We start from the raw sequence: 14,463 nt of genomic DNA, 5'->3' as shown, positions 1-14,463 counted from the left end.
TTTTTTTCCACTTAGGTTTGCAAGATGCAACTGTGATAAGTATAATAGTTAATTTTCATTGCTGTATTGTATTCTATTACGAATATTCTGTCATTGATATATTCACCCTACTGTTGATGGATATTTGGGATCTGTCTTATGTCAGTATGACACTGTTAAAATAGTGTAGTTTTATAGTAGGTCTTGATATCTAGCAGAATAAGTTTTCCCCTCTTATTTTTCTTTAAAAGTATCTTGGCTGTTCTTGTTCTTTACATTCCCATATATATTTTGAAGTCAGATTGTCACCTTTCACAACCAACTAGCAACCCTGCTGAGCTTTAAGTTGGGATTGTGTTTAATCTGTAGAACGGTGAAACTGTTGCGGAGCACAGGCTCCGGACACGCAGGCTCAGCAGCCATGGCTCACTGGCCTAGCCGCTCCACGGCATGTGAGATCTTCCCGGACCGGGGCACGAACCCATGTCCCCTGCATCGGCAGGCGGACTCTCAGCCACTGCGCCACCAGGGAAGCCCTCCTCTCAGTATTTTATGGGGCTTTTTTGTGCAGAGATTTTAACACATCATTTGTTAGATTTCTTTCTGAATTGTTTGAAGTGGTATTTTAATATTATCTTTCTGAACTTAATTTTCCCTTTGTTGTGGCTAAACAAATACATGTTTTTTAATATACTTACCTTATATCCAGCAAGCGTGCTAAATTCATTTTTATTTATGGATTCTTTGGATTTTTCTGTATATGCACTTACATTATCTGAGAATACCAACAGTTTTGTTTGTTTCTAATTTTTATACCTTCATTTCTTTGTCTGGCCTTACTTGACTGCATCTTAGAACAGTGAATAGAAGTGGTGATGTTGGGTTTCCCTGACTCAGAGGGAAAACTTTTCAATAGTATTTTGTCTTTAAATTTGATGGATGCTCTAGATTTTTATTTATCATCAGGTTTTTAAAATTCCCTTCTAATATTTGTTTGCTAGTTTTATTTTAATTGGTAAGGAGGTTGAATTTTGTCCAGTGCTGTTTTGCATCTGTCTAGGTGAACATGAGTTTTCTTTTCTTTTGGTGATGTGGTGAGTTACATGACATGGTTTTGAATATTAAAGCTGCTCTTCTCCACTTGGGTCATGATGCATTATCATTTTTATAGATGGTTGGATTCAGTTTGATAATAATTTATTTAGAATTTTGCATATGTGTTCACAAGTGGGTTGATGCTCTTTCTTACCATGCCCTTGTTTGGGTTTGGTACCAAGGTTTTGCTGGTCTCATTTTTCTTATTTTCTGGAAGGTTTTTGTAAGACATACTAATTTTTGTTTAATTAATTAATTATTTTTGGCTGTGTTGGTTCTTCGTTGCTGCACGCTGGCTTTCTCTGGTTGCGTTGAGCAGGGACTAATCTTCGTTGTGGTGTGCGGGCTTCTCCTTGTGGTGGCTTCTCTTGTTGCAGAGCATGGGCTCTAAGCACGCGGGCTTCAGTAGTTGTGACACGTGGGCTCAGTAGTTGTGGCTCGGGGGCTCTAGAGCGTGGGCTCTAGAGTGCAGGCTCAGTACTTGTGGCGCATGGGCTTAGTTGCTCCGCAGCATGTGGGATCTTCCCAGGCCAGGGCTCTAACCCGTGTCCCCTGCATTGGCAGATGGATTCTTAACCACTGCGCCACCAGGGAACCCCCTGTCCATTGGATTCTTAATTTTTCATTGTATTTTTTAATTATAGAATTTACATTTAGTTCTTTCTTGATAATTTCTAGTCTTCTGTTGAGTTCTTAATGTTGTTTTTAATTCCTTAAGTATGTTTTAGATTTTAGATTTAGATGTGTTTTAGACTCTGATAATCCATTGTCTGCAAGCCCCACAGTTGTGTTTTTCTGTGATGTGGGCCACATTACCTTGGAACATTGTGTGTCATTCATTGATAGAGGAGTGGACTTTTACAGGAAAAGTTGCTGAAATATTTGAGGCCATGGGAGATCTTCCAGACAGGATTTTTGGCTGCTTCTGAGCGAGGAACAGTAGCAGTCTCAGGTTGCTTTAATTCAGTTATTGGGATTGAGCTGATTGGAGCTTGGCCTCCAGTCCTCCTGAGGGCCACCTTTACTCCTAGGGAGTAGCCCTCTGTGGTCTCGTCCTAAAGCATGGATGTTTACCGTGGTCACCGCCTTCCCCTCATCACTGGCAAACTCTGAACCTGATTTTTGTACCCTTACTCCCATAGAGCAGCTTTTCTTAGCTTCTTTTTTAAAAATTATCATTTCTTTTATTTATTTATTTTTTTTTTTAAATTATCATTTCAAAAAAGATTTTCTTAGCTTCTTAAGCTTCCTGATGTCTTAGCAGTAGCCTCTTCCTAAAGCAGCTACCCTGGGGCGGAGCATCCCTGGGACTGGGCTCACCTCTATGGGATGCTCTCTTCTCTTGGATTTTGGCCCCATAGTTTTTTATTCCTTTTTTGGCTCTCCAGCGCCTTCTAAGAGATGTTTTCGGATATGCTGTCTAATTGCTGTCAGCAAGAGTTGGTTTGCATCACTTAGTCTGCTATTACTAGAGGCAGAAGTCTTAATTTGCATTTTTTTAATATTGCTTTGCTGTTGGTTCCATTTCATTATTTTACCCCTGGTTTCTATTTATGTCTTGCTTATAAATCTAACAATTGAATGAAATTACCAAGAATCATAATTGCAGTCACTGTGGCTCAATGGCTTCTCAATTTCAGTATTTCAATTTTTTGGTTTTAAATTATTTTCTGATTCAGTTTTAGCATTTCTTTAACTCCTGAAGGGTTTTTTTTGAACAACTGATGAACCAACTTTGTAAGTGACCGAGTACTCTACAAACCAAGTTGATAGCAGCTGTCTTTTTTCATTAGGAGGTTTAACTGGTATACCATTAATTTCTTGCTGCTGTCAGATCTTATGTAGCACTTACAAATAAAGCTTAAACTAATATGTGCTTGTCCATGGAACTGATGTGAACTTTCTCATTTCTAGGACACTTTCCTCATCAACAGCAAACCCCAGAGACGCACAGGCGAACTGCCTAGCGGTGGTGATTCTGTGCTGAGGATAAGCACCATTGCTTCTGCCATCGCAGATGCATCAGTGAACGCTGACCCCTCCCAGCTCGCCGCCATGATCAAGGCACTTTCAAATAAAACCCGAGAGAAGACTTCTCAGGACGATGGTAAACAAAAGCACTGTTCGGCTGTGTCTCATTTCTTACCTAATGAGCTGGAAAAAAATAATGGATCCAACGCATTTGATATGGAGAAATACCTTAAAAAAACAGAAATTAGTAGATATGAAAGTGGAATGGACAACTTTTCAAGAGCTGGTGTGTCTGATGCTTGGGATTTATCTTTGTCCAAAGAACGGACTACACATGACATCCATGCAGTGGACCTGGGTGCTACTAGCATAAATGTAAGGGAGCCAGAAGAAGACACAGCAGCTGGTTTTTATGGTGAAAGTGGAGAGAGCGTGGACCAGGCATCACTGAGAACGATAAACTCTTCAAATTCAGTTCTTACAAATATGGGAGAGAGAGAGGGTGCAGGGGTTGATGTGAAGACACATTCCATTGACCATAAATCACCAGATTCTGGTGATGGTGAAAAAGCTGCCTCCGTATCCATTCCAGCCCTTGATAGCTCATTAGTCAGGAACCCCAGGGTAGCATCCCTCTGGCTGTCAGAAGAGCATGAAGACACACAGAATAGTAGAAAATATCAGAGGCAAAATGAGTATGTTAGTGAGACAAGTAACAGTGAAAAGCATGTGACTTTTGAAAACCATTCCATAATCTCACCTAAAAGTGTCGGTAAGTGTCAAAGTAATTGGTCACATTCAAAAAATTACACAGAGTGTTTTTTTTTTCTGTTCTCATTGGAAAATACACCTTTCTGGTAGATTTGAAAAATCCCTCTCCTGAGTGTGGTGGACATGGCTCGGAGGATGACCAGGATAGCTTCCGACCTTCCACTTCTCCACTGAGTCATTCTTCTCCTAGTGAGGTTTCTGGAAATAGTTTATCAGGGTAGGTGCTTAACCTTTTTTTTTTTAAGTAATAAAATACATGCTCAGTGTAGGAAAATTGGAACAAAGTGTAAAGAAAATTAGTCATCTATAGCTTCATCTCTCAGAAGTAACCGTTATAAATATTTTGTGAACTTCTTTCAAGATATTTTTCTTTGCAAAGTTTCATACCCTGCTTTTTTCACTTATTAAAATAATTCCTACATTTAAAAGAAAATTAATGTTATAGACTGCATAATGAATCTGTCACAGTTTATTTGGTGCTTCTGGTCGATACTGGTGATACTATATTTTATCTTTTTTGTTTGTTTGTTTGCCATTTTAATGATACTGAGATGAACAACTTTGTTTATAAAATTTTTCCTGTGTTTTAACTGATTTCCTCAGAAGTGAAATTACCAAGTCAGGGATAAGAATATTTTCAGGCTCTCTGGATTAGCAAACTATTTTCTAAAAGAGTCTTAAAGACTTGCACTCTTACCATCTGTGTTTGTTGAAGGTGTGCATTCTACTGTTTTCTTATCAGCGTTTTAAATAACTTTTAATTTTGGATTTTTTTTATCTTACAGTATTATTTGTGTTCTTAATACTAATGAGATTGATAAGTGCTTTTTCAAAGGTTAGGATAAGAATCCTAATATGTTACATGTTTTAGCACAACCTGTAGGGTAACTTAAGCTTCAAGTTATAAGACCTTTTTAATTTTTCAAAAATGCCTTAAGTCAACATTGTTCAAAAGTTTACACATATACAGGTATGTGTGTGTGTCCATAGAACTTTGAACAGTGTGAATGTAATGCTTCATCAGATGTGTCTGTGTATTTGTGTATAAATGTGCACGTGTGTGTGTTTCCCTCCATTAAGCTCATTGTCTGCCTCGTTCTCCAGTCCTCTCACCAGGAGCTGCTATTGCTGGTTTCTTAGGTTTCCTTCTGGTCTTTGTTTGTGCACATACACAGATATGAGTGTATATTCTTATTTTCATCCCTCTTTATAGTCGATAGAGGGTCCTTTACACACTTCTTATGTTTTGCTACACAAGGTTACTTATCCCAGCCTTATCTGTATTATTTTGCACGCATGCAGATGTATTACAGGATAAATTCTTGGAAATGAGATTGTTGGGTCGAAGAGTATATACATTCACGTTCCTATTTAAATTAGTACAACCCCTCTGTAGAGGTTGTGTTAGTTTAATTTTCCACCAACAGTTTAGGAAAGAGCTTGTTTCCCACAACCTCACCAACAGAATGTTTATCAAACTTTTTGTTGACAGTCTGATAGGTGAAAAAAAACTATTTCAGTATAACTTTAAATCATGAGTGATGATGAGCATCTTTCCTTTATATTTCCTTTTGTATCATATATCTATTCATGTTTGTTGCCCATTTTTCTCATGGACTGTTAGTCTTTTTTGTCTCCATTTCTCAGAGCCCTTGACGTATTAGGGAGAGTGGGTAGCCCTTTGTTTGTGACATGAGTTATACAGTTCCTAGTCTTTAGAAGGTTTTTTCCTTTCTTGTATTTTTTGCGCTCCCGGATACTTAGCTCTAGCTTACCCACACCATTTCTGATGAATATGCAAAATCCAGGAGCAGCTTGGGAAACACATAATAGGTAACTTGGATATCAAATATAATTTCAATTTGTTTCAAAATATTGAACATTTATGATAATTTCACTGCTTAGGTAAAATTTTCTGCTTATTAAAATCTTTCCATAGAGGAACATATAAAAGATCTTTTATTAAGCCATAAAAGAAAAAATCCACAGATTTAATAAAATAAACTTTCTGTATGGCAACAGTTTTTGCCTCAGAATTGACTTGATCTTTTTGTAAGCTTTATGCCAAAGATGCTTTCAAGTCTAATAAGATCTTTCAAGTCTAGTAACCTTGTTAGGCTATGTCTCTATGTTGACCTCATGGCCACCTTGCCCTGTCACACAGCACCCTTTCAGTATGTGGAGTCAAGCATTCTTCTATTTAGGAAAGGTTTTTTTTTTTAATTACTTATTAAGATATTGGTCCTGACCCCAGGAACTCTAGTCTTGCATATGTGGGATCTGCATTTATTTTGTTTGTAATCCTTTCTTTAAGAACTTATTTTAGAATAATTGTAGATCCACGGGAAGTTGCAAAGATAGTATAGAGAGACCCCATGTCCCTCCCCAGCTCCCCCAGATGCTGCACAGAATCACCACTTGTGCAATCACTTGTCCTGGGCAGGGCAAGTGGGTAGAATTGTGTCATTTTATCACAGGTGTGAATGTGTATAATCACCTCCATAATCAGAGACATAGAACTTTGCCATCACCACAGTGACCTGCCTCTTTCTTACTTTTTCATTTCGTTTGCATTTCACATTTCTGATTTCTAGATTCCTTGTAGTATTTTCTTTTTCGTTTCTTAACCCCCGTGTACTTTCCAGTTTCATCTTGTTTTCTATGATCTTGACATTTTAAAAAATTGTTTATGTAGGCATTTAATAACAACTGTAAGTGCTCTATAAAGACATATTGTTATGATTTTTTTTCCTTCACCTGCCCTTTACTGCATGATCAGAGACAGAATGCTGGGCTGGATGGTCTCAGTTTTGGACCCACCTGTTTTTTCTTTTGCCCCTAAGAAAATACACTTATTCATTAAGTGTAAGAAACATATCTTAGGGGGATACTGAACTTTCTCATGAACTTGGTCAGATATTTTGAATGAGAGTGTCACGTTGACCTTTCTAAAGTGACTGTTGGTGGGCTTCCTTCTCCCTATGGGTCAGCCACCTGCACCCACACCCCCACCTCTCAGCCACAGCCAGACTGCAGCCTTAGGGGGAAAGAAGCTGGACACCAGCAGATTCTGAGGTTCGTCCTCCTGTCCCTTCTCCTGCTGCACGATAGGCGTTCCTGCCGAGGCCAAGCATCCAGCTCCATTTTATCTTCCTGCTCATCTCCTTTTTTTCTCATCAGCTTAAATGAACATGCTGGTGTCTTGTGGCTGATTTTCCTGTGCACAGTTCTCTCTTCCACTGAGGAGACTTTGTTTCCTGTTGCCTGTGACTCCCTCCTCCTCCTGCACCCAGCAGCTGGTACTGCCTCTCTGGGCATCCATGCCTGTTTTCTTTTTCCTCATCTTTGTGCTTTTTTTTTTTTTGTCTGTTTGTTTAAATTTTTTTATTATTTTATTTTCTGGCTGAGTTGGGTCTTCGTTGCGGCACGCAGGATCTTTTGTTGTACCGTGCAGGCTCTTTGTTGCGGTGTACGGGCTTCTCTCTAGTTGGGGCGGGCAGGTTTTCTCACTCTAGTTGTCTCGCGCGGGCTCGCATGGGCTCTGTAGTTTGAGGCACATGGGCTGTCTGGTTGAGGCACACAGGCTCAATAGTTGTGGCGCACAGGCTTAGTTGCCCTGAGGCATGTGAAATCTTGGTTCCCCGACCAGGGATCGAACCCACATCCCCTGCATTGGAAGGCGGATTCTTTACCACTGGACCACCAGGGAAGTCCCTCATCTTCGTTTCTTTATGTGTTCTCCCTGTGTTGCGGGGTAGCCGAGCTATTCAAGTGTTTAACCTTGATGTCACTGATTTTCTGTAGCATCAGCTATGCTTTCATGGCTTCCAATGTGGACATTCATTTTGTATTCATTTCTTTTTATTGAAATTCTTCTTGTACTTTTGTATTATGGTAAAATGAGTTTCATGGTTTTTTTTTTTCAGGTTTTTCCAGTTCATTAAGTTTTTTATTTAATTTTTTAAAATATTTATTTGATTCTGCCGGGTCTTAGTTGCGGCAGGTGGGCTCCTTAGTTGTGACATGCGAGCTCTTAGTTGCAGCATGTGGGATGTAGTTCCCTGACCAGGGATCGAACCTGGGCCCCCTGCATTGGGAGTGTGGAGTACTTAACGACTGTGCCACCAGGGAAGTCCCATACTCATTAAGTTTCTTTATATTCACAGTGAAATGTTGGTCAGAATGTTGATCTGTTGAGTGGCCACATCTTTCTGGTAAGAGCCCTTTATCTACTGAGTTTGCTGCTCACCAGTTTTCCTGCTGGCTGGTCTTCCAGCATCCAGCCAGCTTCCAGCAGGTCCGTAGTGCTGATTTAGAGCTTCTAATTCCAGAATTGCCTTGAGGTTCTGTGTGGCTGGCACCTTGGCAGTTTTTGGCTTCCTTTGGAGTCTGACATCCGGACTGAAATTTCTCTTCTTTTGTTTGTGTGTTCTTACAGTTCACTTCTCATTGCTTGAAGTAATACAACCTAAATGCATTTGTTCATTTCGACCAAAGGAGCTAGACTCAGCACGTACCCCAGTACCCAGAACTCTTTTCCTGCTGCCCCATGGTGTCTGTGTGAGTATGTGTGTGCATGTGTGTGTGCGCATGTGCATACAGAACCCACGCAGGTGCATGTTATTCATTGACTAAAGAGGGCCTGAAGCAATTTGGTTAATATTTTGTCTCCATTGGTTAGAGATTCACTAACTAGTATTGTGTCAGGGCTGTCTTGATTTGGTCCTTTTAAAAATCCAGAATTCAAAATAGGATTTTCTCTCTGTGTCCGTTGGCCACCTGAGTATTCTGAACTTTGTGCACAAAAATGATGGGTAAAATTCAGTCAGATTAAGGGCTGACTTGAAACTAAATGGCAGAGTATTCAGGGGGCGCAGCAGCTGTTTCCAGAGGCGGCTGTGACGGTGTTTCCCACACAGTGTGATTTTGCACTCTGCCTTGAGGGGCAGCTTGGCCCTCTCCTCTGTTGGGCTGGCCTGGCCCTGTGCTGGGGACTAACTGACAGAATATGGCACATGTATTAAATAGATGCAGGAGCTTATTATTTATTGCTTTATAACTTTTTTTTTACTTAATATATTCTGAACATCTTTCTGAGTCAATGGTTAGTAGTCAACAGCATGATTTAAAACAGCTGCATAGTGTTTTATTGTGTGTCTGTGCCATAATTTCAATAGCCTCCTTTCTCCTACATGACGTTTAAGATTGCCTACGTTTTATTGATAGGGATATATGATGTTTCCTTTTAGCGAATCTTTATAATTAGCACTAATTTTTTTCTTAGGATTAATCTCTAGATGTATAATACCTGAGTCAAGGGGCTTTTGCTATGCATGCTTGATAGCTCAGCCGAGAGTTGCACTGCTCCTATTCCTGCCCGTGGTGTGGCTCTTCCCATCTCTTTGATTGTTTCCATCTTTGCTCTTTTTTTTTTTTTAACAATCTGTATCAAAGATCTTTATTTTTGTGGTACGTGGGCCTCTCACTGTTGTGGCCTCTCCTGTTGCGGAGCACAGGCTCCAGATGCACAGGCTCAGCGGCCATGGCTGAGCCGCTCCGTGGCATGTGGGATCTTCCCGGACCGGGGCACGAACCCGTGTCCCCTGCATCGGCAGGCGGACTCTCAGCCACTGCGCCACCAGGGAAGCCCCATCTTTGCTCTTTGAGGGCAGGAATTGGCGAGTGCTCTGCTCCTTGCTCTATATCAGGTATTCAGTAAACTTTTGTTGAATGAACAGCTAACATTGTTATGTGACTGTATATGAAATTTATTAATGAAACTGCCACAACATTTTTCTTTTTCAGTAGCTTACCAGATACTTCATTCAGTAGGACTATGATTTACAGTTTTAGATAATTAAGGGTGAAAAGAATTGAGTCTAGGGTTGAGTTGTATATGGCAGCTGGGACAGACGGTAGTGCAGGTTGACAGGGTTGTAGGCAAGCAGGAAGGGCTTTCTGCCAGTGTAGACGATGTTAAGTGAAGGGATGAACAAGTCCATGCACAGGTGTTCTCTCTTCCAGGTGTGCCCTGGAGTCTTTCAGTTCAGCAGCTCACCTGCAAAAGCACCCCTGTGAGAGGGAGTCATCCCAGCTGACGTGTCCACAGGCCAGCATCAGCAGGCTGACTTACATGTCTGAACGAGAGAGCACCTGTCCCGCCACGGCCTCAGATCGTGGCCTTAAGGACCACCAGGTGGGAGCACTTTTGTTATTTCTTTACTCGGGCTTCTGGAGCTGAAGTCTTACTGATGTAGGACTCAGGCTCGAGTTCAGGCCTAATTTCTGTTGCTCTTTTAACTTTAAAATAAGTGTGTATGTGTGTTTTGCTCGTGCTGGGTAGGCACTACAAGTACAAATATTTTAGCATCTGCCATCAAAAAGCTCTCAGTCTGGTGGAGGCTGTGCAAGACATGCCGTGTAGAGAAATGCACTGATAGATTCAGGAGGCGACTGATAATCTGACCAGGTGGCGAGTCCAGTGAAGCTTGGTGGGAGGACTGTCTGGAATCAGGCATGGGGGAGGCAGGGAATTGCAAAACACGCTGCATTTGAGAGCCCCCAAGAAGTTTGGAATGGCTTCAGTGAATCGTGTACATGGAGAAGAGGAGGGGAGGCCAGACCACGACATCGTGGATGTAACATTTGGGAGTTTGAAGGCTCTTAAGTAGGACACAGACCTGCTCTGTGTTGTTTTGAAAGCTCCTTGCAGTGGAGGAGGCACTGAGGGGTGAGGTTAGAACCAGGAGGATTTGACACCAGGCGGCTGGAGTTGTCAGGCGAGGGGCAGCACAGGCTCAGGCCAGGGTCATGGCCATGGGGGTGGGAGGGAAGCAGAGAGGTCTGAGAGATTTGTGTGGGAGAAGCTAGAATTTTACTACCTAGGTGTGTTTTGTGAACGTGACAGTGTTCAGTTTGTAATGAGCTGCGTATGACTTGCGGTGTGCAGTGCAGGCCTCCTCCGCTAAGCTGTGCCTAAACCTATCCACTAAGTTACTAAACAAAACCGCTTGTTTCTTGTCCCGTAAATTAGGAAGAACAATGAATGCAGATTTTCTAACTTTTAATCCTGCATTTCACAGCCACTGAAGTACTTTGTATAAGCCATCCTTTTTTCAGAGAGGTAACATCATGTAGATCTCTATTCTTTGAGAGTATATCAGCATGGTTTGCATTTGTAATACTCACTTTATCTGTGGATAATTTCTAAACATTTTTGGTCACACAGAGTGATGTCACCAGTACGTTGAGCACCACAATTATTCAGGCCAGTCCAGTTCCATCTCAGGAGCAGGCTCCGGATAAGTTGAGAGAAAAAAGTCCATTTCAAAGTAGAGGAAAAGGAGCGTTACCATATATTATCCAGAAGAACTTGGACACTGAAAAAGAAACTGAAACTGCTTCTCTGAGTAGCGAACTTGAAGATGTAAAACCGAACTTTAGATCGAAAAGAGAGCTTTCTTCCAAAAGTGAAGATCTGTCAGAAACCACTGTGGCAGGTGTGACCTCAAATCCCAGTGAACTGGACCAGGTCAGCCTGGCTCTGCCAAGGGAGTTGGGCCTCGGCCAGTGGGCCCTGCCAGCCACGCTGCGCCTCCCCGTGTCCCGCCAGGGGCCTGTGCCCGACAGTGGACGTGTGACTCCTATAGACACGTCTGCTGCTGACAGTGCGTTCGTTGGCCAGGGCCCTCCCCAGACCTCCTTCCCCAGCACCGAGGGCTGCGGCCCTGCTCCCTCAAGGCAGCACGTGCCCACCTTGGGCCCCATGCTCTCCGCACGCCGTCCCCTCCCCATGGCTCCCTGTGCCCAGCTGAGCTCAGGAGCACTGCCTCGGTGCCAGGCCGGCGGCACCACAGCCTGTGGGCTCCCGGGAAACTGTCATCCTGCTGTCGTCACAGGAGAGCACGTCCAGAACTCTGTGGCCATGGGCTTTTGTCTTGGACAGAACATCAGCTCGGAGTTGTTGGCTGCCTCTTCCCTTTGTAACTCGTATTCTAACGCCTTCAATCAGCGTCTTCTAAGTACAGCCAAACCTTTTACTGTGCAGTCTCTTGGTCCAAACTGTGGAATTGATCCGTGGGATTCAGGAGTGATGTCAGGATTTGGTAAGATGCTTTTTTCTCTGCTACTGCTTGTTGTTGGTTGCTGCTATTTAAAAACTGAATTTTCTCAATTGGGACCATAAAACTAGTTTGTTTCAAGGAGATACTGATTAGCCTGAATTTCTTGTAAACTTTTCTCTTTATCCTGAATTTGGAACACAGACCATAACGTATTTCTGTGCAAGGGTCCCTGAGTGGCCTTAGAAAAACATAAAAACTTAACGCAGGTAAAACTCCCACTGCCTTTGTCTTTCTGTTTCTCTCTTGTGCTCCAAACTTGGAATTCTGTTGTTGGTTCAACTAGGAAACGTCTAGTATAGAATCACCCCCCTGAAGGAGGGAGTCTCCTGCCAGTTTTTAAGTCTTCAGGGGTGACTCGTGTGGGAGTGAGAGGCAGCACCCTTCCGCTCCCGCCCGTAGTGGCTGAGCTGCCTGTGCTCGTGCTGATGGTCACTCTTGGGAGCAGAGCTTGGTGCTGTGCTTTCCTGACACGGTGCTCATGGCCACTGCAGCACGATCAGTTTTGCCTTCTTTTTCTTCTGAAGGAAATTCCACAGTGACCCCATAAGAATGGTGAAAAGCTTGGTCATCATGTTAAAAATCAGTTAGAGCCTCCATCATTTCTCATTAGATTAGGCAGTGGCTTATATTTATAGGAGAAAAAGGGAAGAGATTACTGATAGCAATAACATCTAAGAGTTGATTAGCTGTAAATTTTTTAGTTTGATCAATTTTGATTGTTTTTCCTCATGGGCTGGTTGCCTCAGGAGAAAATTAGTGACCAGTCTCTGCTGAGCCATATGCAGTGTTGGGGACTCCTATTTAGATCTGGGGCACTTTATAAAACCATAGCTCTCGGTGTCAACAGGTAGTCTTCTGTAAAAATTTCCATTTAACCAGTTGTGTTTTTGATGGGGTGTTGGGTATGCATTTTGACTCTGCTTTAACTCTACCCAGGGAAAGTAAGAGTGCCTGAGGAATTGAAGTTTCCTCATGCTTGCTGTATTGGCATCGCGTCACAAACCTACCTTAGTGTCCTGAATCCCGCCGACTGCTGGATGCAGGTCAGCATCGGGGTCCTCAGTGTTAGTGTCAACGGTGAAAAGGTGAGCTTTCTGTGTCTTTCTCCTCTGACTTAGCGATTGCAGTACAATTAATGCTGGAGCTCTCCTTTGCCTAGTATTAGTACTTCCTTTTATACCAGGGAGCATGTCCACCACCATATACTTTGCACAGAATCGTTGGAATCGTATCTTTTTCTTGGTTCCCCTTTTGTTGCAGTACTTCCAGTGAAAGTGAAATCTGAATGTGTTTCTCAGATTTCATCAGGTGTTACTATTTATTTATTAACCATTATGTTTCATTGTTACTTGTTTAAAAAATCATGTAAATGTGCTTTTTGTGCTGTCGGCTTAAACCACTGACTGGAGCTCCAAGTTTCTGGTCTCTATTTGTTGTTTTTGTTAAATGTGATTGAGTATAAGTTATTGTCGTTTATTCCAAAGGAAAAAAAAAAAAGAAACAAGTTACTCTTGCAACCTGTGCCTTCATTTAGTAAGTTAATTTATCTGATCATGTTCTTACATGATCTTTTGAAATACCTGGAAACACAGTTTTAACATTAGAGCAGGGGTCTCTCGCATGATCAGTTACAGCTGCTGAGGTTCTAGACTCTAGACCCTATGGGCCTCGGTGAGTAGGGAGAGTGGGAAACAAGGTCAGCAGCTTCTTGCAGACAAACAGGCCTGACAGTGAACCTTGGAGATCAGTCTAACCCCCTACGTTACACAGCTGCAGAGACCAGGTCCCAGGTGATGTCCAGGGTGGGAGACAGGTCCCAGGGTGATGTCCAAGGCTGGAGGTGCTGCCATTTTCAGCACCCTTTTCAAAAAAAGTGAAGGTAAAAATAACATATCTTCAAAAGTCCTTATGGGAGTTCCCTCGTGGTCCAGTGGTTAGGACTTGGTGCTTTCACTGCCGTGGTCCAGGTTCAGTCCCTGGTTGGGAACTAAGATCCCGCAAGCTGTGTGGCATGGCCAAAAAAAAAAAAAAAAAAGTCCTTATAATTTTGACTAACTGTATTTTCCAGGTAATGAGTTATGAGGCCTGGGTATTTTTCAAGAGCTAACATATCTAGATTTGGTAGTTTGAGTGACTATGAAAAGGGATCTTAAACTAGTTGGTTCTTCTTCCTGATTTTCATTGTGAAGTTATTTCTTAACGGACCATGTGGCTCTTCTTTTAAGGTGGATCTTTCAGCTTATCCTTGTTTAGTTTTCAAGAATAAAGTCATCATAAGACCTCATGCCACAGAAGAGATAAAAGTGCTCTTCATACCGTCTGATCCTGGGATTTTCCGATGTATATTCAGCATTGCTTCTTGGCCGTTTTCAGCTGACGCAGAGACAGTGGCACAGGCAGAAGCACTGGCAAGCAGGGTTGTCCTCACCGCCATTGCCGAGACCCCCGTGATCGAGGTGACTGTTTGTAAGCAGGTCTTTGTCATACCTGGCATTTTAATGAGGCTGTTCAACCTTAGAAGTAA

General features: G+C 42.3%; 1 protein-coding gene across 3 annotated transcripts in view; it reads left to right on the top strand.

Annotated features, from left to right (window-relative positions):
- Positions 1-14,463, top strand: part of LOC111162924 (nucleoporin SEH1) — a 118,965-nt gene that overhangs the window by 62,708 nt on the left and 41,794 nt on the right. For all 3 annotated transcript variants that reach the window (XM_089894868.1, XM_030764288.2, XM_030764287.2), the window contains 6 exons: positions 2,989-3,817; positions 3,907-4,033; positions 9,841-10,012; positions 11,045-11,921; positions 12,876-13,024; positions 14,165-14,395. In XM_089894868.1, the coding sequence (XP_089750994.1) occupies positions 2,989-3,817; positions 3,907-4,033; positions 9,841-10,012; positions 11,045-11,921; positions 12,876-13,024; positions 14,165-14,395 (2,385 nt within the window). The remainder of the gene's footprint in view (positions 1-2,988; positions 3,818-3,906; positions 4,034-9,840; positions 10,013-11,044; positions 11,922-12,875; positions 13,025-14,164; positions 14,396-14,463) is intronic.

The sequence above is a fragment of the Delphinapterus leucas genome, chromosome 14 (genome assembly GCF_059928025.1).
Source record: "Delphinapterus leucas isolate spDelLeu-1000000601 "Yukka" chromosome 14, BTC_Dleu_Yukka2, whole genome shotgun sequence".
Classification (NCBI taxonomy): Eukaryota; Metazoa; Chordata; class Mammalia; order Artiodactyla; family Monodontidae; genus Delphinapterus; species Delphinapterus leucas.
This window is presented reverse-complemented; position numbering and strand designations above follow the sequence as displayed.